Below are 24,525 nucleotides of genomic sequence, written 5' to 3' on the forward strand. Positions count from 1 at the left end.
TGCCTGCTTGTGTTTGTGAATGCAGGAGGGGGAATTGCAGGCCTGCACATGCACCCTTCTGCTGTGCTGAGGCAGCTCTGCTTCGTAAATACACTCTAACCACCCCTTCCTCTCTCTCCTTCCACCTCTTTCTGTCTCAGGTGACCTCATGAAGAAACCGGAAGTCAAAGGCATCAGGTTCCTTTTCCTTGTGGGAGGATTTGCTGAGTCGGCCATGCTGCAGCACGCTGTCCAATCAGCTTTCAGCAGCATTTGCCGAGTCATCATTCCTCAGGATGTGGGGTTGACCATCCTGAAAGGGGCAGTGCTGTTTGGCCTTGACCCCACCATTGTCCGAGTGAGGCGCTCACCCCTGACCTATGGCGTGGGGGTGCTGAACAAATTTGTGGAAGGAAAGCACCCTAAGGAGAAGCTTCTGGTCAAGGAGGAGAAAAACTGGTGTACAGACATCTTTGAGAAGTTTGTCTCCGTGGATCAGTCCGTGGCCTTAGGTGAGGTGGTGCAGAGGAGCTATTGCCCAGCGCGGGCGGGGCAGCGCAAGATCATCATCAACATCTACTGCTGTGCCACAGATGACGTGGTCTACATCACTGATCCTGGGGTGAGGAAATGTGGCACCATCAGCCTGGACTTGGATGAGCTGGACACATCCAGCTCCCCAAAGAGGAGCCGGCGAGAGATTCGGGCCAGCATGCAGTTTGGCGACACCGAGATCAAGGTGACGGCCATGGACGTTCAGACCTCAAAGATTGTGAGGGCTTCCATTGATTTCCTTTCCAACTGATACCCCAGAAACCAGGACACCAGTGGCAGGATGGAAAAGAAGCCAAGCCCCATTGCTATGAAGAGCACTTGCCCCCAGCCCTTTTGCCCTGCGCAGCTCAGAAGTGAGTCATGCTCCTAGTTTCTATTTGGAAAGTCCCCCTCAGACCAGCCCCCAAAGACAAGTCCTTATGGTAGGACTACCAAGGAGATGCCAGCGAGAATCTTTTATGACTGTGCTCTTGATCATTAATACATCACCAGCCGGTTAGACCTCACTCCAAGATGATCTTCTCAGGACTTCAAGATGCCCAGAAGCAAGGTTTCCCAGACCAAAGAAGCTTACTCCAGCCAGGCTTCATTTTTAAGGGTAGCCAGTTTTCTCTACATGCTGGAGTGACAATTTTGTGTGTCATGACGGGGCATTTGGAAGTGGTGCTTCAGAATGCAGTAACCCCACAGTTCAAGGGATGTTCAGCAGGGGCAGAGTCCAAACCTCACCTCTAGTTAAAGGATGCTGAAATTTAACAGCAGAACAGCCATAATTCCCTTAATGCAAAGACTGCACATTCAAGACGATCGTCTTCCTCTTGTTCAGGACACTCTCTCGTCAACAGGAAACATGAAGTTCTAATGTAATAATGTTCTTAAACAAGTATTAATGTAATCAGTAAGTTGATGCCAAAGCACATGGACGTTGAAGCCAGCAGAGTGCACAATGCACACCAATTAACCAGACCTGCCTGGAGCAATCCTATGTTTTGGGATTGTCAACCTGAGGCTCGATTACGCCATTGGCACAGCACACTCAAGTGCACAACAGGGACCTGAATCCACGTTCTAAAAACCATTTCAGAGGGAGCAGTTAAGGGCCCAGGAACGTCCCACTCAAGAAGCTCCCAGCTGTGTATGAACTGTGAGCTGTAGTGGAATCTTGGGACTCCGCTCTTCTTCCAAAGCCTACTTGCTAAGAGCTGGAAACTTGCTATTTCCCTAAAGGTCTGCTTGTGAGCAAACACCCTGATGGGGTACTTACACTCAAGTAAATCTCCCTGCCCAACAAGCTGGCCCTTAATTTAGCAAGAGAAGGCAAGAGACAGTGAGGGAGCACTCTGTCCCCTTCGCCTGATAGGAAGTGTGTTCACGTGTGCAAAGCTGAGACTGGAACCAGCAGGAAGGAGTGGCAGCAGCATTTCAATACAAGTCTGGACCCCAGAACAAGCAAGGAAGCAGCTCCAGGCATCCTTTGGGGGCTGCCCTGGCAACCTCTCTCGCCCCAGGAAGTGCTTGTGGAAAGCAGTTGCCAACCTCAGTGGAGGGCTTCCAGGTGCTCTTGGCATGCATTTGATGCAGGCCGCCCCAGCAGCTATGCCTAGTCAAACTCGCCTGCCCCTGGAGTGAGAGCGCAATGCAATGCGGGACAGTGTGACTGCAGTTGACACCACAGTCGGGCTGCACTGGCCCCATAACATCCTGCACTTTGCCCTCACACTCCAGCACATCGACTATGGGTCGAGGAGACAGTAGTCTGGGCAATTAATCATGGACTACAGCGGCTATTTTACTTGCTGCTCTTACTGTGTTTGGTGGGTTACTGTTGTGCAGGGGTAGGCTGGACATTGAACCCAACAGATGCCCAGAGCTTGTCTGGGACAGGAAGAGCCTGCACTTCCCTTGGGACTAGTGTGCTACTCCTGGAGTCCAATGGCTGTCTTGCCCTCAGAAGGTCCTTGTCAAAATCAGCTCTATGATGACAAAGGGTCATCCTACAAGGCTGGAGGGCAGAATGCCACCAACCACTAGGAGGAATACAGTGGCAACCCCCCCACCCCCACACAAAACTTGGGGACAATTTGAGCCCATCTTTCCCCTGCCCAAAACTTGTTCCTGGAGAGTTTTTGGCTCATCTCTGGATTGCTTCACCTGTACAACCAGGTCTGTGTTCCATGCAGCAGATGGCACAATTGTCCTGTCTACTGTGCTGTAACCCCAAATCAGCCGTCAACCTGACATTGACCTTCTTGGTCTTGTTCGACACTGGCCAAAATGCCAGCTGGCTTCAGGGCAATTTGCCCTAATTTGGGAAGGGGTGATCGGTGCTCTCCTTGCCATTTCAGAAAGAGTCTCTCCAAGGAGACGGGCTGTCCTAGAGACAGCCTTTCTTTCCCGAGTGCACCCCCAAGTTCCATTGTCCAGGCCAGTCACCTTATCTGTATCTGTCTGTCACTTTTTGAGAGTCTATTTTTCTATATTGTGTATAAATCTTTGTCACAGTGTTCAAACTCTGAGTGTGAGATATTTTCAGGGAAGGGTGTGGACATTCGCAGGGTTCAACCAAGTCTGGTATCACAGGAAAATAAAGCAACATGACCGACTTGCGTGTTGACCAAAGACACAAGAGGAGCTGAACTGGAACATTTCCGAGTTCTCCCTCCCCCCCCCTTCTGCTTTTCTCTCTGGGCTGCTCTATGGCAATCAGGAAGCCCATCCTTGAAAGGAGGCCATGGCAGGGCAGGCAATTCCCCCCCCCCCGCCAGGGTTCCCCACATTTGGGGTGTCCTTGGTAGTTGCCAGGAAGACCCCTTCAGTGGCCAGCCTGTCCCTCAGGCTAGCATTGCTAGAATTGCAGCCATGGTCCTCATTTTCACACTGTACCTCTACTGCCAACGAAAGGGAAGGCACCCGGTTCCATGGGTGGCAGGCCAGCAGGGACTGACCCAAGCCCCTGTGCTCAGCACAGCCAGTTAGGGATAACTCCTCCCCACAAGAAAAACTGGGAGCTAGAGGGGAGAGGCTGAGAGTTGCTTTGGGTGGCCTGGCAAAGGGGCTCCAGGCTCTGTGGCTGCCAAGTGCCAGAACAACCCATCTCAGTCCTCTCTACCTTGGCACTGATGGAGGGGATGAGAACCTTCCCTGTATCTGCACAGGATCACCTCTGCTGTTCCTCAATCCCAGGGTGGAAAGGATGGTGGGACTCCACCTTCATCTCCCTCCCCACGACCAGGTCAAGTAGAATGGTGAGCTGGTGGATCAGTGCCGGACACAAAAGGCTGGTTTAGACGCTCTCTCTCAGGAATAGGGGCCCTGCCTGGAGAGTACCACAGGCGCATCCCCCAACTCCCACCCTAGGACCTAGTTTCAAAGGGCTTCTGCAGGAGTGCAAAGGAAACTGTAGCACTACCTGCCCTCTCCTATTCAAGGTCTCTCCCTTTTCACAAAATGGACAGCTTGTGGAAGACACTCTCTTCTGTCTCCCATCAAAGTAATTCAGACCACCGAGAAACCGATGAGAAGAAAGGGAAAAAGAGGGAATGACACCCAATTGTAGTTTTTCCAACTGAAGTTTATTTTTCCTCTTTCAAGTTTTCACTTTTTAAAAACCCCAAAACACACACACAGATTTTTATAGATGTATCAATATATATATGTATTTATATATAGGCACATAAAACCATTTGTTTCATTCATAACTATATCACATACCTGGTCTGTGTCTTTTTAAGAGAGAACACAAACAAGTAACTTGTTTTTTTAAAAAAATCAGGAAACGGAGCAGGAACACATTTGTTGTAAAACTCAGCTGTGAAATGCTGACATTCCTTCTCACCACCAGCAAGGAAGGACCAGGAGCAAAACTACATACAGCAGTAAGCGTGTGTGTAGTTAGAGGCTCAAATTTAATCTCATGTAGTAGCAACAAAGGACTGCAATTTGGACTGGGGCTGCAGGGGAAGTTTTTAATATTTGGCCTTCTTGCGCTTTCCCTGCTGAAGCCCTCCCCTCTAGTTCAATAGCTGCTAGAGGCACTGTTCCCACGGGGCATATCAAGAGCATGGAGAGAAATGGCTAGATACCCCCTACCTCCAGATTGGATTGTAGTCTCAATCCAAACTGCAGCCCCGTGTTGCTGCTACACAAGAGTAAAACCTTCAACTTCACACCAATGCTTTAGGCATCGCATGTAATTTGGTCCTGAACCTGCTTAAGCACAGTAGGGGAAAACTGCAACATTCATTGGTGCAGGATAGAACTTGCATCACCTCCACAACCCCAGAGTCACCTGCCACTCGCCTTCACCCCGAGACCCACAGTTGCATGAATGGAGGGAGGAGGATGCTGGATCCCAAGGCCTTGTGGTGGTGGTGATGGCAGGGGAAAAAATGGCATCATTGGGGTGGCCAAGAAGGCATGATTTGTGCCCTTGGACCACTGGAAAGACCTGGACTGAGCAAAGGTGGTGGGACTTCAGCGAGGTGCATAGTTCACACATCAGGAGGACAAGGCTGCAGAGTGGGCTGTGCCACTTCAGGTTGGGGATCACACCCTTGACTGCTTGAACTCAGGAGTAACAAAATCCTTGCAAGTAAAGAACCTCTAGCGTATCAGGGGAAAAAGTCTACAGAAGCCCACACTGCCCTGCCAGCTTTCCACTTGCAGGGAATGTTTTATGCAGGGGGATTGTGTTATTTGCAACCCCCTACCAGCAGACAGATCTAATTTCAGCAAATGCATGGAGTCAGTAAGCCAAGAGACTTACCCCGTAATTCATGTGTACCTTAAGCATCAGGAGTCCAAACTTGAGAGCTTAGAGATATTTGGGTGTTTTAACATATAAGAAAGTCAAAATAAAATTAAGATTGCAGCAACAAACATACAACACAACAAGAAAAAAAAATCTCACACTTAAGCAGAACAGATTTCAAGACACTGCATGGCTTGCAAGAAGAGATGCTTGTGCATCTCCAGAAAGGCAGCAGGGGAGTGCCTTTGAAGGAGATCCAGGCTCACTAACCTGTGAGGCCACCTGCATGACGAGTCTGCCCTGGTCAAGCAGTTCTCCCCCATTCTGGGCTGAACCCTCTTTGTGGCAAAGGAAGCAAGGGGGTGGGGTGTTCCCCAATTCGTACAGCAGAAGCCCGTTTCCAAGATGCCCTAAACTTTTCTGATAGGACAGATGAGCACAGAACAGGAGCATGAAATGCTTCAGGTAGCCAATCTGCCCTGAGTAGAGCTCAATTCAGAGAGGAAGAGAAGGAACCAGAGTACCCAACCACAGGCAGAGTGGCCATGGGACTGGGGCCCCACAGTTGGCACAGCCAACACTCATACAAGCCCATCACCTACAGCAACAGTCAACTTTTGCTCACCGGACAGGCGCTTGTGTGAACTTCTCTATCAATACAGATCTCTCCCCCTCTCTCTGAACAGCCTGATGCGGCTGTTCACCAAAGCAGTTTGACCAAAGGAAGCAGCACCAACCGAACCTGCGCTGCTTCTCCTCCGGGTGAAGAGGTTTCATCTTCTTAGAACAGCAAGAACTCCGGACAAGCTTGCAGACAACAAAACCAGGCTAAACCAGAAGAAAACGCAACAGAACTCGAGGGAGGCGGTCCCCACGCATCGCGCTTGTTCTCGGACAGGCTGCGCACCAGTCCTAAGCCACGCGGCACTTTTACAGCAGCAGAGACGCCAGGAAAACAGCTCGTCAGCTGGCCCTTCGGCTTGCAGCCGTGGCTGCCGTCTGCATCCGCGGCCTACACTCCATGGTTCTGGATGGCATGGATGGGGAGGGGGTGGGGACAAGCAGAGCACCCAAACCCACAAGAAAAGCGCTGCTGGGTCGGCACACAAACACGAGCGCTCGGCGCCTGGCAGCCAGTGAACAGTTGAGGTGCCGGGTTTCTTTTTATTTCAAGCTTAACTGGAAAATAGATGTGTGTTTAAAACTCCAGAAAGAAGCCTGGGCCTGTGGAGGAGGAGGAGGAGGCCGGGGCCTGGCCTAGTCAAACCCGTGCCAGTCGCTCTGCTCCGAGTCGTACTCGAACTCCGCGCCAATGCACTTCACCCCTTCCAGCAGCATGGGCGTGCCGTGGTGGCGGTCTGCAAGACAAGAGTGCGTCTCTGTTAAAGGCACTGGGCACCCCCAGTACTTCAGGAGGCAGGAAGAGGAACACAACAGCACCTGGCCCGCCTGAACTAGGCAGGATCCACCCACCCCATCTATCCCATAACCAACAACATCAACATGGTCAGTGGCAGCACCCCCACTTTGCTTGGGGGGAGGTGCACGGCCTGGCAGCACCTCCGTGTCAGGCTGGAAGAGAGCTCTGCCCCAAACGCTGGAGGGCAGCAGCTGCCACTCCGTACACTCAGCACAAACCTCACCTGCCCAAAGTGCAGATGTGCTCAACAGTGGCCAGCCAGGGGCTCCAGAAACCCCAAAGCAGGGCAAGGAGGCAGCAGCTTCCTCCCAGCTACTGGCATTTGCAGAAACATGGAACCAAGAGCCCAGCACACCTTCCCTTTGAAGGATGCCAAAGCCTTGGCAGACGCCATACTTGAGAAAAAGGAAAAGAAAACAACCACCAAGGCTGAGACGCCAGGCACGGTGACCTGGGAATAAGCTCCACTCAAGACTGTGGGGCTTACATCTGAGTAAGCAGGCAGAAGACTGTGCCAAGGGAGGAGGGGGAACACCCACAACAGAACATTTATTATTATTAACAGTATTTATATAACGCTTTTCAACTAAAAGTTCACAAAGCGGTTTATAGAGAAAAATCAAACAACTAATGGCTCCCTGTCCCAAAAGGGCTCACAATCTAAAAAGATGCAAAAGAACACCAGCAGACAGCCACTAGAAAAGACACTGCTGGGGTGAAGAGGGCCAGTTACTCTCCCCTGCTAAAAAAAGAAGAGCACCCACTTGAAAAAGTGCCTCTTACTCAGTTAGCCGAGGGAGTAAGCATTGTGCCTACAGTGCGGAAAGCTTTCTCCTCCCTCTTTCACAGAGCCAGAACTCACGGTGACTCCAGAAAGATGACTGGCAAGAGACTCAGACCAGGCAGCAAAAAGTTATCAAGGAAGGGACTCCTCAAGTAAGGTAGCTTCACTGGGGAGGAGTGCCTAGTGATTCACGTACACGAGTCCTTTCCTGCTTCCCATTTTCCCTTTACTGGACTAGCAGCTGAACAGGAAAGAACCTTGGCAGGCTGTATCTGCTGCCACCATCCCAGGTTACAGAGACCACCAAAAGGAGGGCCATCTGGGGGAAAAGCCCCTTGCATGAGAATACTGAACCCCAGGAGTTCCTTCGGAAGACTTCAAGCCAAAAACATTCAAGGAGATCAACGGGGCCTGCCCACCCCTCAGTTCATCTGCCCGCTCAAGCTAACCACCTAAGGCACAATGCCATCCAGGAGGAGGCCAGGTGTGCCGCAGCAGGGGCTCATGGTGGGGGGGAATCAGCAAACCAGGCCAATCCAGCCACACCACAAAGCACAGAGGCAGCCAGACTCAGAGGCAGCCAGACTCAGATGCAGCCAGGTGCTTGAAGATATGGGGAAGAAGCTGGCTTTTCTTCCTTTTACCATTTGAAACACTATTCGCAGGAGGTGGCCCTCAGGATGGACATGAGCGCCCAGCAACGGAATCAGCTCAGTCATTTCCATGCCTCCGTTTATCATGAGCTCTTGCCACACCTGAGCTTATCTGAAATGCTGTCTGGGCAATTCTTCCCCTCCTATTGTCACTCTGACCGCCCAGGTTTGGGGAATGTGGGCAGCAGCCGGAAGGGCTCCTCCCTGCCTGCCTGCCAGCCAGCCAGCCACTGTGCTTAAACATCCATGCGCTTCCAAATGCACACCCAGCGAGTTTAATTTCCTCGGCTCTGAAGGCCTTTCACAAAAGCAGGATATGAATTCAGACAGGCTCAGATGTTGAGATAGCTGCTGAGATGTCTCTAGAAGAGAGCGGTGGGGGCGTACTTAGAGGGGAAGGTGTGCAAGTGGATGCAGCCCCACTGTGCAAGCAATCGGGCATTTGGGGCAGCTTGCTGCACCAATGACAGGTGGCAACCAAACACAACCTGTGCCACAGAGTGCCAGGACAACACTCTGCGTGAACCCAGCTCAGGAGTCCTACACTGCAGTGGGGGGGACAGGGACACACAACACTTGGACGACACGGGCATCCACTTGATGGTGCAAAGCCTGGGTGAGAAGAGAGCTATGGGGCAGCGTTCTTTAACCTCTCCACTGAGCTTCAAGGACCTCCTGGCCCCTGAAATGCAGATCTCAGGAGACTTACCCATCACCCTGGCTTGAACGACCACTTTGACGGAGGCCAGGTCGTCGGCCTCACTGCAGAGCACCATCTCCTCCCGGAGAACTCCTTCCTTGTGGGCCGTGTACTCGCATTTGATGCTGTGACCTGCAGCAAAGCGGGGAGAGAGAGGACTGGTTGATTCAAGGGCTAGGGAACGAGGATGCATTTCCTCAGGCGAGCCACTAAATACACAAGGCTCCCTACTCCAGGGGCAGATACTCAAGGGACAGAACCATCAAAATGTGGAGCGGGAATTGCACATACTGCTGTACAGGCACTGAACACCACTAACAAGGCCATGTTCCATCAGCTCCAGCCACTCCTGCACCCCTCCCATCAGACATGCCCCCCTTCAGCACAGAACTCCTGACCAACCATATTGTGAGGCTTGCGTCACAGTCCCATTCTCACCTCTGTTCTCCATCTCCCTTTTTCTGGGAGGTTCTTGTGTCTCTCTCTGTTCACAGTGGCCCTTCCTTCAACTGGGCTCCCGGTTCCTGCATTCATTCCCTTGCACTCTCCTCCGCTTGCCCCTAACACACTGCCAGGTTTTATTCTCAGCCACATTACAAGCTTCTTTGCCCCTCACAGTCATAAGAGTGGAATATTGGTATGGAAGTGACACAAATGAGGATGCATCATATTAAATGCGCATGTTCCAAGAACAGGGCAGAAGAATCTCCTGCCACCCCCAGGCCTGAACACTGTGGTGGCACAGGACAACAGGCAGCTGCCCAGAGAAAGGGGCAGGCTACCCCAGCCCAACGTCTCTGAGCTGTGGCTAGAAAGCAGCATGGGACTGATGTGCTGGGGGTGGGGAAGAGAGTGGACGAGACAATTTCCCTCTGAGCAGGTCTCTGCAGAACAGAGAGGCCTGACTGACCCTCACTGCAAGGCCAGAGTCAAGCAAAGTCAGGTAGATTCTTCCTCCTGAAAGCACCACATGGTCTGATGCTCCAAGGTCACTATGCTATCCCACAAGGAAAGGGCAGGAATTTCAGTGTAAATGGGAAGAAAGCCTCTATTTGCTGCCATTGCATCTGGCTAAACCAGGGGTGCCCAAACCCCAGCCATGGGGCCACTTGCGGCCCTCGAGGCCCTTCAATGCGGCCCTCAGGGAGCCCCCAGTCTCCAATGAGCCTCTGGCCCTCTGGAGATTTGTTGGAGCCCGCAGTGGCCTGATGCAATTGCTCTCAGCGTGAGGGCAACTGTCTGACCTTTCATGTGAGCTGTGGGATGAGGGCTCCCTCCACTGCTTGCTGTTTCACATCTGTGATGCAGTAATGGCAGCAAAGGAAAGGCTAGCCTTGCTTTGTGCAAGGCCATTTATAGGCCTTGAGCTATTGCAAGACCTTCATCTTTAATATATTCATTTATGTAAACTTATGCAAATTTATTCAAATTTTAAGTGTAAATTAATTCTTTTTTTCCCTGGCCCCCGACACAGTGTCAGAGAGCTGATGTGGCCTTCCTGCCAAAAACTTTGGACACCCCTGGGCTAAACAAATGGCAGTGAAGGAGAAGGGCTAGCTATGGGCCTCAGGAAGGAGGCAGCAAATGCAAGGCTATCTGGAGGAGAGCAGAGCCCCAAATCCCAGAGGGGATGAACCCAAGACCCCCTCTGCTACCTGACAGGGTCTGTCATAGGGAACTCTGAGTGCAAAAGCACTGGGTTCAAGTGCTTCTATATATTCAGTAGCCAGCCATGGGAGGGGGAGCAGACTAAGAAGAAAGTAGGACATTCCAGTGTGTTGCTGGGTGTTCAATGACAAAATAAACATACTTTCCAAATCAACAGGGCCAAAATACATTTCATCCCATACTCTCTTATGTGAGTATATACAGAGTATTTCCCCTGGGGGCTGGGGACAAGAATAGGCCCTCAAGTTTGGCTGTACTTGTTGTAAGAGGCGACTAAACAGCCACTGGGTAGATGGGACTCTTTAGCCTGGGAAGGCAGCTCATCTGAGAGAAGGAAAACTCTGATCCCAAACCTCCACTGCCTTGTGGCTTATGGAAAAGGCTTCAGGAGTCAACCTCGAGGCCAAATCCAGAGCCGGAGTCCCTGAGGCAGTTCATGGCTGAACACAGTCACGTTCTGGCAACTCCTGCGACGCCGCTGGAACCAACCGTATTAGCCTCTGCCTTTCCATTGGACCATTTCAGCGACCTGGAGAGGGGGGATTTGCTGCATGGGTAACAGCCTATCCTCCATATCTACTTTACACAGGTTTTGCACACTGGAGAGGACACTCTGTTCCAGAACCACTATTCAGAGTGTGATACCATAGTCTTTTGAGACTGAAGGATGCCAACAATATACAGAGTTAAATTCCCACAGAGAGTCTGCAAAAGTGAACAGAGCCCCATTCTCTCTCTCAGCCTGGCCTACCTAAAAGGGTTTTTAGGAGGGGATGACAAGACTGGTAATTCCTTCTTAAGTTCAAAGAGTCAAAGAGGTTGGGTGGCTGCAACTATTGTTCTGCCTGACCTACATTCCCCAGATGGTATAAGTCACCAATCTCTGAAATACAGCTTATCTGATTTCCACCTGAGAATTTCTCTCTCCACTCTTAAGTCAACACAAAAAATTAAAGCTGAAAGCCTGTCCAGTCAGCCTGTGCCTGGTAACTCCTTACCCCGCCTCTGTTCAAAGCCCCTTAGCTATGCTTTTGGACTTTCCCAGGGAAGGGGAGAGGACTAAGACAGGTGAGCAAGCTATCCAGACTGGCAGGTGCAAACCTTAAGTGACCACCGGTTCCTGGGGAAGACGGGAGATTTCTCCATCTGTAGATGACGTCATGAGTTCCCTGACCAAGAATAACGGGGTCAAACAATAGATTATACTACCTTTTGTGGCTGCCAGCAAGCCACGTCTCCCTGGGAAGTGATTGAGGAGGACACAGTATGCAACCGGATGTACTGCCACACACATTTCTTCCCACTTCACTGGTGTCCAGTGGGATGGGATGGAAACACTAAGCGTGACAGGGTGCACCTCTTAGTTACTGACCCTTTATCAGGGAGACAAGTGCCAGCTGCAGCTACCCACAGAAGGCAATGTGGTTAGTTCCAAGAAACTCAAGCCACCCGAGAGAGGGGGCACTTTGTGGCAACACCAGTCAGCTGTCTTTAGACCACTCTGCAAAGGCTGCTGCACATGTGATGCAAGTCAGGAGGTACCTGTGGGCCAGGGCACCCTCCTGCCAGGGTGACAGAGCAGGGGCCATTCCCTTGGCGAATGTGCCAGAATTTTCCAAAGGTGGTTCTGCCCAGGTCCCACAGTATGGTCCTGGCCGGAGACCACAAAGAGGAAGGATCCATTCTTAGACCATGTTCTCTGACATAAAGGATGCACCCTAGCCCTCAGAAGAGAGGCGGTCAAAGAAAGAAGCAGGTACTTGTAAAACTATACACAGACACACGCCTCCAATTTATTCATTTCACTCACATTTGCCACATTGATCAGTTCCACTCTCAGGAATGTCCCAAATGGCAGGAAGAGGGCTCACCTGCCTCCGGTAAATCACACGGGAGGCCAGACAGTCAGAGGCCGTGGCTGCACCAGGAAGTGTGCCCCTTTGGGACTCCCTCCAGGCTTGCTCTGGCTCCAAAATTGGTGGGCTGGGAACCAAGCACTGTCACCCAGGTCTCGCCCTACATCCGTGGCCTTCCTGTTCAAAGTGAGCCTTCTGAAAAGGGCAGCTTGCCTCAGAATTAAGAATTCCCATCACATCTGGCCTACTGCAGAATATCAATGTATTTAAACTCAGATGGCAGATGAGCGACTCTCGGTGTCGAAGCCAAGTGAACCCTGCAAGGCTGGAGAAAACGTGCTCTGCTTCCTTAACCAGCTCCGCTGACCCCTGCAGAAGCGCTCAGTCTCTTGCGGGCAGACACTGCAGGCAGGCAGCTGCAGAGAGAGGAACCAAAGGTCGAGAGGAGCCACTCCCTGCCTTTGAGATCACACAGCTGCTGGCAGGGGGCGGAAGGAGGCACTGCCTGCCCATCACAGCAAAACTGCAAGCACGCCTCCACCTGCGACTGGCACAGAGAACTCCACATCTAGCCTTGCAGGAAGGAACAGGGAACCCCAGAGACACTGATGGATCAGGGCCACTCTGGCCTCTGCCCCCAGCAGCTTCCAAGAGACTGTACTGCCCCTCTCCATCCCAGGAAATCGCAGCAAGGGGAAGACTTGCCTGCCCCCCCCATCAGTTACAGAAGGTGCGGATGCTCCTCCAACCCCCTCCCTCACTTCAAGGCTGCAGAACTGAATGGGAAGGGAAGCACTCCAGCCTCTGCAACAAGGGCCAGCAGGCAGCTGGGTCACACCAGGAAGGCATCATCTGGAGGGAGAAGTTCATTCATGCGGACTTGGGTCTGATGTGCCCAGACTGGGCTCCCTCCTCCAGGTGTTTTCTTTCCTGCTCAGAAGCTCCAAGTCAGGGATACTGGCTCCATGCCTGACTGGTGCGAGCTGCACTGGGAGACAAACTTAGTCGGAGAAGCAGAATGAAGACCAGGCAGACAGGTGGAGGTCAGAAAGCAGAGCTCTTCTGCCAAGTGGAAGAGAAGGCAAGAAACCGTGTGGTGCAGTCACTAGGCACTGCAGGGTTCATTTCAAGATGCCTCACTGAGAGCCAGGCACAGCTGTAATTGTCTTCTATGTGGTGCCTCATTATTCATAACAACCAGAAGCGAAAACATCACACTCAGGCATCCTAGCGGGCACTCATCAGATCCTGCTTGCCAAAGAACTGGGTGCCAGCAAATGTCAATCTCGAGTCCTTCACCTTCACCTCTGAGAGTCACAATTTGAGGCGACACACACAGTAAGGTGGTTTGTCCATTGTAGTGGGGCCCCAGCAGTCCCCTTGGTCTAATGCCAGCAAAACTGCCGGCATGTGTCCAAGGAGACCTATTGGAGACCAAGTGGCCTATCAAGGAAAAGGGTTGATTACCTCTCCTATGCTGTCTGGTTGCTTCCCAGCCCATAGCCTGCAGTGTGCACCCTGTCTGCAGCACCGCCTGGTTTGGGGTGGCAGGGGATGGAATCAGGATCCGAACGGACCACACACTGAACACAAGCCAGCTGTGTGATGTGGCTGCAAAAAACACAAACGTACTACTGGGCTGCACCAATACAGGCACAGAGTTCAGTTTGGAGTACTGAGGACATGGGGGGGAGAAGTTGACTTAGTGCCATCAGAGAGAGGGTTTTAAGGCTCTGCCTCATGGCTTTCCTCCAGTCTGTGGGAGCCCATTAAACTAGGCTCCCATCAGCACTGATGAGAGAAAGGGGAGACAGCCGACCCAGCTGCACACAGTCATAACACCTCTGCCACAATCAGCTCTGCCAGCTCTGCAGAGAAGCCCACATCCCTGGCTGGCCCAGCCAGGGCAAAAACACAGAGTGAGACAATTGCCTTCTCCCCCGCCCCTCCCACAGCTATTCTGCTAGGGACAATCACTGCCAGCTTCCTTCCTCCCATCCCAACCATGCACAACCTGAACTTCACTGTCTTCTGTCCTCATCCCATTATTTATCAGACACACCCCAAATGGCTGGCAGAGCGAGCCCATCTGTTCCGAAGGGCACTTAGAGAAACGTACAGAGAACTCCACGGCCTAGCAGCCGCCAGGCATTTAGAAGCAGTTGGTGGCTCTAAAGGGACACTCCTTGCTGCCGTCCTCGGAAGCGAAGAGCCTTTCCAGACCACTCCAAGTGGCAGTTTGATGAATGCCACATTGCAGAGTCTGCCAGGAAAAGCAGCTAAGGAAGAAGGGTGGGGAATGACAGTCGGCACACTGGCACCAGCTGTCAAAATCTTACCACTATAAATACAAAGAAAGGATTCTTACAAGGGAGCGAAACATCTTCCATTCTGCAGCAAATTATTATGGCCACAATCCGACACAAGCCCCACTGAAATTGCTTGGAGCCTGCTGGATTCTCCTCCATCCACCCTCATCTGCAGATGCAAAACCAACACGCATGCGTATTCTAGAGCAGTGCTTCCCTGCCAGTGGGTTCCACTGCCATTACCTGGTCCTGATGCCTAGCCTGGCCTGCTCCACCAGAAGCAGAGGTGCCAGCGGTGGCATGCCCTAGAGCAGCAATTTTCAACCCGTGTGCCATGAAAGGTCCACAGGTATAGACAATTTGTTACTATAGACAACATCCTTAGAAACAGTGCCACAGAACCTGGAAGAGTTTCCCAGAAGTGACAGCACAAAAGGCAGAGACCAGAGAAGACCATCGAGGTCAGTGTGTTGTGAGATGAAAAACCATGTCCTGAGGGGGGACATGATTGAGACATACAAAATTATGCAGGGGATGGACAGAGTGGATAGAGAGATGCTCTTTACACTCTCACATAACACCAGAACCAGGGGACATCCACTAAAATTGAGTGTTGGGAGAGTTAGGACAGACAAAAGAAAATATTTCTTTACTCAGCATGTGGCTGGTCTGTGGAACTCCTTGCCACAGGATGTGGTAATGGTGACTGGCCTGGATGCCTTTAAAAGGGGATTGGACAAGTTTCTAGAGGAAAAATCCATTACGGGGTACAAGCCATGATGTGTATGCGCAACCTCCTGATTTTAGAAATGGGCTATGTCAGAATGCCAGGTGCAAGGGAGGGCACCAGGATGAGGTCTCTTGTTATCTGGTGTGCTCCTTGGGGCATTTGGTGGGCCGCTGTGAGATACAGGAAGCTGGACTAGATGGGCCTATGGCCTGATCCAGTGGAGCTGTTCTTATTGAAAATTGCTGGTCTGAGGACTCGATGAAGTTTTCCAAATTGCCAGTCTTTGCTTTGGTGACTCCCCCACCAACCACCACACCTTCCTAGCTCCCAGGAACACAAAGGAAGCATTTCTTGATGGCTTTCAAAATCTGGACCCAAGAGGAAGCAATGCAATTCCCCTGCATTGTCTGGAACAAAGCAGCAGACAGACTCTAATGGAGGGAGCAAAATGCCCAATTTGCCTAATTGCAAAGATGGGCCCCTCCTCCTTTTGCAGAGTACTTGGGACATGGAGGGGTGGAGAAGCAACCCAGCAATTAACAACTCATTGGAGCTCTGGCCATTTCAAATTCTGCAGGACCTGAGCACAGCTTGTGCCAGTCATCCAGCTGCCTTGGGAAAGAGGCGTGTGTGTCTGTCAAAAAATTGCCACAGACACCACCCCCAGAACCGCCAGCATACAAACCCAGGTCATTTTGTCCATGACAGTCGAAAGTAAACACACAAACCACTCGCTCTTCTCATCTGCTCAAAACCCACACCCCAAAGTGGGTCTCCTTCCATGGGGAGCAGGTCATTTTGGTCATTAGGAGCATCTTGAGAAGAGGAGAATTGACAGTGTGAGACCTGCAGCTGGATAAGATAAAAAAGGATGTGTACAGACAATGGATGATAGGAGAGGTCCCCAAGAATGAGTACAGATGAGTAGCCCAGACCGGCAGGGAGAGTGTCAGGAATGCTGAAGCGCAGCCTGAGCCAAGGCTGGCCAGGCGTGTAAAGAGATGCAAACACAATAAGGGCTTTTAAAGGTTTGTTCCAAGGAAGAGAAAGAGGAGCAAAAGGTGTGATCACTGCTTAGTTGTCAATGGCTGTCTCAAGACAACCTGAAGAGCTGCCCCATGGAAGAGGGCAAAAGTATCTCTGCAGCCCCAGAGAGCAGGACAAGATCTAATGGGCTTATGGGGCGAGAGAGGAGATTCCACTTGGATATCAGGAAGAACCACAGAACAGAGAGTGCAGCCCTTCGTCACAAGCCAGCAAACACCTGGGAGAAGAGCCAGGCCTTCAGCTGCCAGTGAAACACTTGCAAGAAGGGCGTGAAACACGCACAAAGAAGCAGGGAATCCCATGTGATAGGTGGGTTCTACCAAGGCAGTCCCCTTGCACCTCACTGCCAATCAAACCTCAGAGAGCAGCAGGACCTGCTAGAGAGCTCCAGCCCAGATCTTACTGGAGAGAACACATGAAGCAAAGGGGCCCTTCAGGAATCTTGGCCCCAAGTTGTTCAGGCTTGGAGAGTCTTGGCACGTGCTCAGAAAAAGAGTAGCCCGGAAGATTGCCCCAAACAAACAGATCTGCATAGAGAAGCAGCTATTGCACTGTGCTGCCCATCCAACTGCCAAGACTCTCAGCAGAGTTCCACACACAGCAAAGCCCACAGCACGCTGGAGGTTCCTGTTAGCCACACACAAGACCAGACAATACTGCAAGATTCTTTTTTTCTTTACTGCCCCAGTTTGTAGTTCCCCAAATCAAACCCCACTGCATTCCACATGGCTAGACAAACAAGTGCAACAAGGCTCCCTACCCTGCGAGGCTGGCCACCTGACTGCTCCCATCCATCAACAGGTCCTACTCTACATAGTTCAGCTACAGCTTTAGAGACAGGGTTTTCCCCCACACTGACAGACAGAGCACAGTACAGCCATTACTGGACGTTGCCACCTCTTAAGAGGAAGGCCATGTCTCGTTGGATGATCTTAGCGTGTTCTAACACGTCACAAATCTCTTGCAAATCAGAGAGCTGAATTTCAAGTTGATGCTTCCTAGAAACTCACATCTAAGAGCACTCCATACTGACATTCACAATTTATGCATTGACACAGATAGTTGGACAGAATGCAGGAAGATAAGAAAAGGGAGGGGAGAAGAAAAACAACAGAGTAAGAAAAGATTTAAAGAGAGAAAAGGGCTGCATGATTTTTGCTGAAGACCTTTAAGAAGTGCTTGTAGGAGGCCAAGGAAAGGTTGATCTTCAGACGATTGACTGAAGCTGCCCTCCTCTGCACAGCAGCTGGCCATGGGTGGGGGGGGGGTCCTTACCTTCAGGCACCGGTGCAATGCTGATCACTCTCAGGTTAAGGTTTGACAAAGGGGCAGCACACAACTCTTTCCCCAGCTGTGGCACAAAAGGCAGAACGAAGCTGATTTCGTACTTGTGCAGGATCTTCAGGAACCCCACCTACAAAGGAGAGAGATAGATGGAGCCAGAGTTACTTGTGGTGCTGCAACAACACACTGCACCACAATCACATGAGGCAATGTCAAGGGGCAGGAGTGTGAATGATGGTGCAGCGCTTCACGGAGCACACAAACACACACATGGTGGGACACCATGGACAATGGGACAGAATAGCAACTAACAGCACAATCCTGTGCTGATCTACTCAGAAAAAAGTCTCACCAGTTCAATGGGACTTACTCCTAGGCAAGTCTGTACAGAATTGCAACCTAAGGCCCAATCCTACCCAACTTTCTAGCAGCCACAGTGCAGGTCTGAGGTAAGAGAACAAACATCCCCTTACCTTGCAGCTCACACCCTGTTGGCACAGCTGCCTCAGCGCTGGAAAGCTGGATAGGATTGGGCCCTAAGAGAGTGAACCAAGGAGTCCCCAGTTCAAATTTAGCCTCAAGCCAGCCATTCCCTCTCAGCTTCTGTCTGCAGCATGGAGAAACACTCCATATCGCAGGTCTTCGGCCTTACAGGCCTGCTGTAAAAATTACTGACATAGTTGAGAAAAGCTTTCAGAAATCAGAAGCACTTCTTAAGAAGCAAGTCCCTGCATTCTTGAACATGAATAATTGCAGCTCACTGCAGAAAGCAAGACATGCACAACACAACATATGTGCTCCATCTGGAAGGTGCGCACTGTTCCAAGCAGACTAGAAAAAGCAAGGATGCCGAGGACACCCATCTGTCCCGAGGCTCGAGGAAAACTGACAAGAAAATGTTGGTCCTACATCTGGCTGAGATCGGAGAAAACAGAGGTGAAGTCTCCACTCAGATGGCAGGATTCTACAGAGAGCATGTCAATGGACTGCAAGTTATGTCCAACAAGTGCATTTATCTGTTGCGTTTTTTAAGGTGATGATTTATTACTTTTGTCAACAGCAGCCCTGGAAATATTCTACTCTGTTGGCAACCTTCAGTCTCGAAAGACTATGGTATCGCGCTGTGAATGGTGGTTCTGGAACAGCATCTAGTGTGGCTGAACAGGCCGATTCAGGAGTGACAATCCCTTCCACACTGGGAGCAAATGTAGTGTGTCCCTGGTCTGTCTCCCTGGCTACAGGCCTTCCTTCTTTGCCTCTTTGCCTCAGACTGTTGGCCAAGTGTCTCTTCAAACTGAGAAAGGCCATGCTGCACAGCCTGCCTCCAAGCGGGCTGCTCAGAGGCCAGGGTTTCCCACCTGTTGAGGTCCACTCCTAAGGCCTTCAGATTCCTCTTGCAGATGTCCTTGTATCACAGCTGTGGTCTACCTGTAGGGCGCTTTCCTTGCACGAGTTCTCCATAGAGGAGATCCTTTGGGATCCGGCCATCATCCATTCTCACGACATGACCGAGCCAACGCAGGCGTCTGTTTCAGCAGTGAATACATGCTAGGGATTCCAGAACGTTCCAGGACTGTGTTGTTTGGAACTTTGTCCCGCCGAAGCATCATTAAAGTGGTGGCTCCCTGAGATACTGCAGAGGAGGGGAGCAACTGCCCCTTTTCATCCCTCCCAGAGGCTGTTGCCGATGGGATGGGGAACCTTCTCCAGCTCTAACAGTTCTTGGCTGCCAAAGAGCCATTCTCCTCACAGCGACTGGCAGCTCTTCACACGCATCCCCCAGTTCAACGCCTGGTTGACACATGCACAGAGCCTCCGGGATTTCTGCGACATGGCTGGCAACTGAACATACGAAGCACCTCAACTGCCCGAAGCAATGCCTAGCAAATCCAAAGTCCTGCCTGTGGTGCTCTACCCAGGATGTCTCTTTGCACATTCCGGTCATCGCTCGATACTGCAGTGTACAAGCAGCGAAGGAACTCAGTCGCGCTGCAAAGCCTCAGTCATTCAGCAGCCTGCATCTGTGTCCATTCGCAGCAGCGACTGGCTGGCCACCTTCCCAGCATCTGTGATCACTGCAGTCATTTCAGCTTTAAGTTCTTAGTCACAGGCACAGGCCAAACGCGATCTGGAGACTGGAAGGCGTCTCTGTCCTCCCACCCCCTTCAACACTCCACACTTTTTGTGGAAACAGATCTTTTGCTCCTGAAAAGACCGTCTCTGCCCAAGCGGAGCTGGGAAATCCCAAGAGGTCACAGCAGAAGTAGGAGGAATGAAGGAGAACGTGCTCCTCCTTGGAGCTCTCATGGAAAAAGAACATCTGTTGTGCTATTCAGCAACCTTTCTCCAAAGGCTGCAAGGAAGTATAGCAGTAATGCACTTAAAAGGCCATTTACACCCAGGTAACCCACTTTCTGTGCCCAGGAAAAACTGAATTCTGCCATCCTTGTGAAGTGTGCGTATGTCTGTTTAAACAGTTCACTGAAGGAGAGACAAAAGAATCATGCGTGGAAGGGATGCTGTGATCACAAGAAACCCTGCTCAGGACCCATCAACTTTGCAAGACTCACAGTCACATTCCACCTTTCCCATCAGGGAGGTGTTCAAGGCAACAATAACACAACACGCAGCCCTGAGCAGCCCTTCCTCCTCTGCTTGATGACTGGCAGGACTGGCTTCATTTCTACAGCCCCCAAGCAGAAGTGGAAAGTTGAAACAAAGTGCTCAACCTTCCTGGGAGGTGGAAAAGAGAAGCTCCCCCTGTAGCTGCTTCTACCCTGGCATGCAGCCAAGACCAGGCTGGCCTTTCTCTTGCCCTTTTTTTCCCTGGATGCAGCCACCCAGTGGCCCTTGGCTCTGCCACCAGCCCGAGAACCAGAGTGACCCTTCTCATTTGCACACTTGGCAGTGCAATCAAGTACAGAAGAGCCCTGTGAGGGCGAGGGAGCGCATGCGTGCCCCACCCCTCGGCCACTTCGCTCTACACATGCACATGTTGTCATGCTCCAGCGGCCTGCCTCTTTATGCGCAGCGGCAGCAGAACTTGGTCCACACCCATTTCAGCTCCTCTGCAAAGGCATCTAGCACTGCCAAAGAAAGGGAAGGGAACTGCTTTCCCTAAAAATTGAACAGAAGCAAATTAACTTCAAGCACTTTATGGTTGGCGACCTTCAGTCTCGAAAGACTATGGTATAAGCCTACAGCACCCGGTATTCCCAGGCTGTCTCCCATCCAAGTACTAACCAGGCCTGACCCTGCTTAGCTTCCCAGATCAGATGAGATCGGGCATGTGCAGGGTAACAGTTGCTGCTTTGGGGGCAGAGAGGAGGGACATTAAGCTCTCTCCCTTAAAAAACCAAACACATTCCCCCTGCTTCAGCAACTCCCACAGCAGCACAAAAAGCCAGGAAGGCGCTAAATATAAATGGGCTGCAATTTCTCTCTTTTCCACCCTGTTGATTTTATGCTCAGCAAGAGAAGCATCAAGAACGCAGAGGCGGAAACGGCTGCTGTAATCAGGCTGTTACCGGAATGAAATCTGGATAATTGGTCTTTATGTCCCAAATGCCAGAAGTAATTAGGCTTGGCATGGACCCCGCACAGATCAAGATGGTCTCGCCTAGCAGAGCAGAGCATGCCCATTCCATGAAAGAGAGAGGTGCTGGGGCTCAGGTTTGCCCCCCCCCCTTAAGGGCAACGCTACTTAAACTCTGTAAATGGCAGGAAACATGCCCCTGTTGACGCTCACACTTGGAGCCTCTCTGAGACTCTCAACCCAAGAGAGCCAGGGCTTCCTTTTGCTGGGTGACACACATACATGCTCCTCACTTCTGCACAATCCTCTTCCACAGCTTTTAGAAATTCAGCATTCTGAAGACCATAAAATATCCAACTTCCATTTAACAGCTGAAAAGAAACAAGTTGGACAATTGCAGCAGCCCACACAAGCAAAACGCCAAATAGAAATGACGTGCTACATTTCCTAGAGATCTGCAAATCTGCCAGCACAGAGTTATCGGCAAAGTAAGTCCTGTGATCGGAAGGAAGCCACCCAGAATGTCTGTGTAGGCAACCCTCAGGGCCCAGTGGGGTGGACAGCAGCTAGGCTGGGAAAGGTGCCGTTCTGCCTGAGCTCTTGATGGAGACGCTGCAAGCCAAAGCAGACAGTACTGGGTTAGACAGATGACAAGGCAGCATCAGGCAGAGAGGTGGCTTTGCTGGATCCACGCCCCATGTTCTTTTCCCTCTCACACAGCACCAGAACCAGGGAACATCCACTAAAATCGAGTGTTGTGAGTGTTAGGACAGACAAAAAAATATTTCTTTACCCAGCATGTAATTAGCCTGTGGAACTCCTTGCCACAGGTTATGGAGATGGTACCTGGCCTAGATGCCTTTAAAAGGGAATTGGACAAATGTCTGGAAAAGAAGTCCATCTAAGGCTACAAGCCATGATGTGCAAGTGCAACCACCTGGTTTTAGATATAGCTTCTTCTGAATGCCAGATGAGAGGGAGTGTCAAAGAGATGTAGGTCTCTTATTGTCTTGCATGCTCCCTGAGGGATCTGGTAGGCCACTAAGAGATACAGGAAGGTGGATTAGATGAGTCTTCGACCTAATCCAGCGGGGCTCTTCTTGTGTTCTTAAGATCTGAACCGAGGATGTGCCAATGTGCAGCAGCATCTCTTCCAGCTGGTTATACATGTGTGCATGTACAAGTAAATGGTGGTTCTCACACCACAAAAAGCCAAACCCTGTTCTATTTGATGATACACTGTAACTGTATCATCACAATTGTAAACACACAGTATTACACATTATAGGGTGTAATTGAGTATTTACACACTATAATGAACAAACAGATACCTATTCACAGAGATGCCAGGATTAATTCTAGACTGGAAGATTTCCCCTGCTTGGAACAGACACCCACATGGATCCCAATCACTTAACTAAGGCAGGATATGAAAGCCAGTAGTTCTAGTAGACTGTGGCTAATTTGGGTCAGGAGCGAGTCACCAGCAAGTAAGCCGCAGTGCAAATCCGACCCGATTCCACACTTGGGTGGCCTCCAAGAGTCAAGGAAAGAAGTGAATTAAGACCAGCAATTCCCTGAGCTATAGGGAGAACTTGCTAATTTCAACACACTGCTGCGATCATCAGGGTGGGTCTGGACAAGGGGAGAGATCCCGTTTCCTGTGGAAAGATTCCTCAAAAGAAGTCATTTATTTTCTATAGGAAGGAACTCTGCTGTTGGGAGCAAGAAAAACAACTAGACAGAAGGAACCTCAGGTGGAAGGGGTTCTTGAAAGCTGCTGACCAGGGCTGGGCACAGTTCTTAAGATGAAATAAGGGATATAAAGGCCAGTATCTGGAATAGCATCCAGTGTTTTAAGAGTTGTAGTTTTAGGGCTCAAGAACATGCAGGCAAGTATTGGTGGGGTTTCCAGCAGGGAAGGGCTTTACTGCCCCACCTACCCGAGTAGCCAAATAAGTTATGCAAAATAAGCAAGCCCATGCAAAGGCGCTTCATTTGCACATTTTGCAGGTCACAGATTGCCTTTTTTCCTTGGCACAGACACTGGCACCTGCAACAGAGGGAGGAACAGCCAGAGTCACCCAGCCAAGACTGCCTGGCTGCCAGGACTTCTAGCACGAATCTGTCACAGGGCAGCAGCCAGGTCACCCCCTGCTAGAGGATGAAGGAGGCCATCCCTGATCTAGAGAGGGAGCACAGCTCAGAGGCAGAGCAGACACTTGCATGCAGGAGGTCCACCAGCAACGCAGATCTGGTGGCCAGGGTTTGCAGAAGGACACAGGAAAGGTCTCTGTCTCCCCAAGGGCCAGAAGAATCATGGCCAATCAGAGCAAGCAATGCTGGGCAAGCTGGACCCAGGGGCCAACAATCCACATGCCTCTCTTGGCACCAAAGCCCTGAAGACATCGCACTTGCCTTAATAAGAGTTTACATGAGCCCTCCTCTTCCCCGCCCCACTCTCCCACATCTGCTCACCTGGGGGTCAACTCCACCTAACGCAGCAGGACTAGTGTCTAACTAAACATGCACAAGACCAGGTGCACAGCTCTTACCTTCACCAGAAAATTTCCATCTTTCTCCTGGCTGACCATGACCACTGAGTCATGTAGCTTCTCATCAAAGTGGACGTGGCTGGACGGTCCCTCCACTGTCTGGGTCGGGGCAAAGCGCACACCCGACACTTTGGACTTGGTGCCTTGAGGAGGAAAAGCAGAAAGCAAACACAAGTTAGCCCCCATTGCCAGGCTTCAGACAGCCCCCCTCAGTGGCAGGGCAGGAGAACCAGTATGCGATCCAGGAATCGGAAGCAGGAGAGCAACAGCTGATGCTGCTCCAGGGGAACCAGGAGATGCAAACTCATGCGCTTGCTCAGTGGAGATAGAACCTGCAGGATTGCCTGCAGCATGGAATGCTCCCTCACGGAGCCAGTTAAAGAGAAGCCCCTCTCTCCAGAAACCGAGGTGTCTGTCTGCCAGGCACAAAGGGGGTACAGGAGTGGTCCTGCTGGCTCAGACCATGGCAGGCCAGTGTTACGCCCCAGTGGCCTCTTTGCCCAAGCAGATTCTTCCAGGAATGCCACAAGCTACATGTGAAGGCAACAGCATCCTCCCACACTGCCCCTCCCCCAGAAAATGACATTCAGATGCATAGTGCTTATGAACACAGAGCTTCCATTAACTATCAAGGCAAATGGCCACTGGCCACCGCCTGCTTGAGTGCAGTTAATCACCCTCTGATCACCCAATATTGCAG

The 24,525-nt window shown here is 51.2% G+C and overlaps 2 protein-coding genes across 7 annotated transcripts in view; one reads left to right on the forward strand and one right to left on the reverse strand.

Moving 5' to 3' along the window:
• Window positions 1-3,109, forward strand: part of HSPA12B (heat shock protein family A (Hsp70) member 12B) — a 38,663-nt gene extending 35,554 nt beyond the window's left edge. For both annotated transcript variants that reach the window (XM_066631996.1, XM_066631995.1), the window contains exon 13: window positions 141-3,109. In XM_066631996.1, the coding sequence (XP_066488093.1) occupies window positions 141-784 (644 nt within the window). In that variant the 3' untranslated portion in view covers window positions 785-3,109. The remainder of the gene's footprint in view (window positions 1-140) is intronic.
• Window positions 3,110-4,084: 975 nt separating this feature from the next.
• The window catches only part of ADISSP (adipose secreted signaling protein), a 44,965-nt gene continuing 24,524 nt past the window's right edge, over window positions 4,085-24,525 (reverse strand). For all 5 annotated transcript variants that reach the window (XM_066632171.1, XM_066632172.1, XM_066632174.1 and 2 more), the window contains 4 exons: window positions 23,826-23,968; window positions 17,727-17,865; window positions 8,851-8,973; window positions 4,085-6,642 (listed from right to left, as the gene is read on the reverse strand). In XM_066632171.1, coding sequence (XP_066488268.1) covers window positions 6,542-6,642; window positions 8,851-8,973; window positions 17,727-17,865; window positions 23,826-23,968 — 506 coding nt within the window. In that variant the 3' untranslated portion in view covers window positions 4,085-6,541. The remainder of the gene's footprint in view (window positions 6,643-8,850; window positions 8,974-17,726; window positions 17,866-23,825; window positions 23,969-24,525) is intronic.

This window comes from Tiliqua scincoides, chromosome 6, assembly GCF_035046505.1.
Source record: "Tiliqua scincoides isolate rTilSci1 chromosome 6, rTilSci1.hap2, whole genome shotgun sequence".
NCBI lineage: Eukaryota > Metazoa > Chordata > Lepidosauria > Squamata > Scincidae > Tiliqua > Tiliqua scincoides.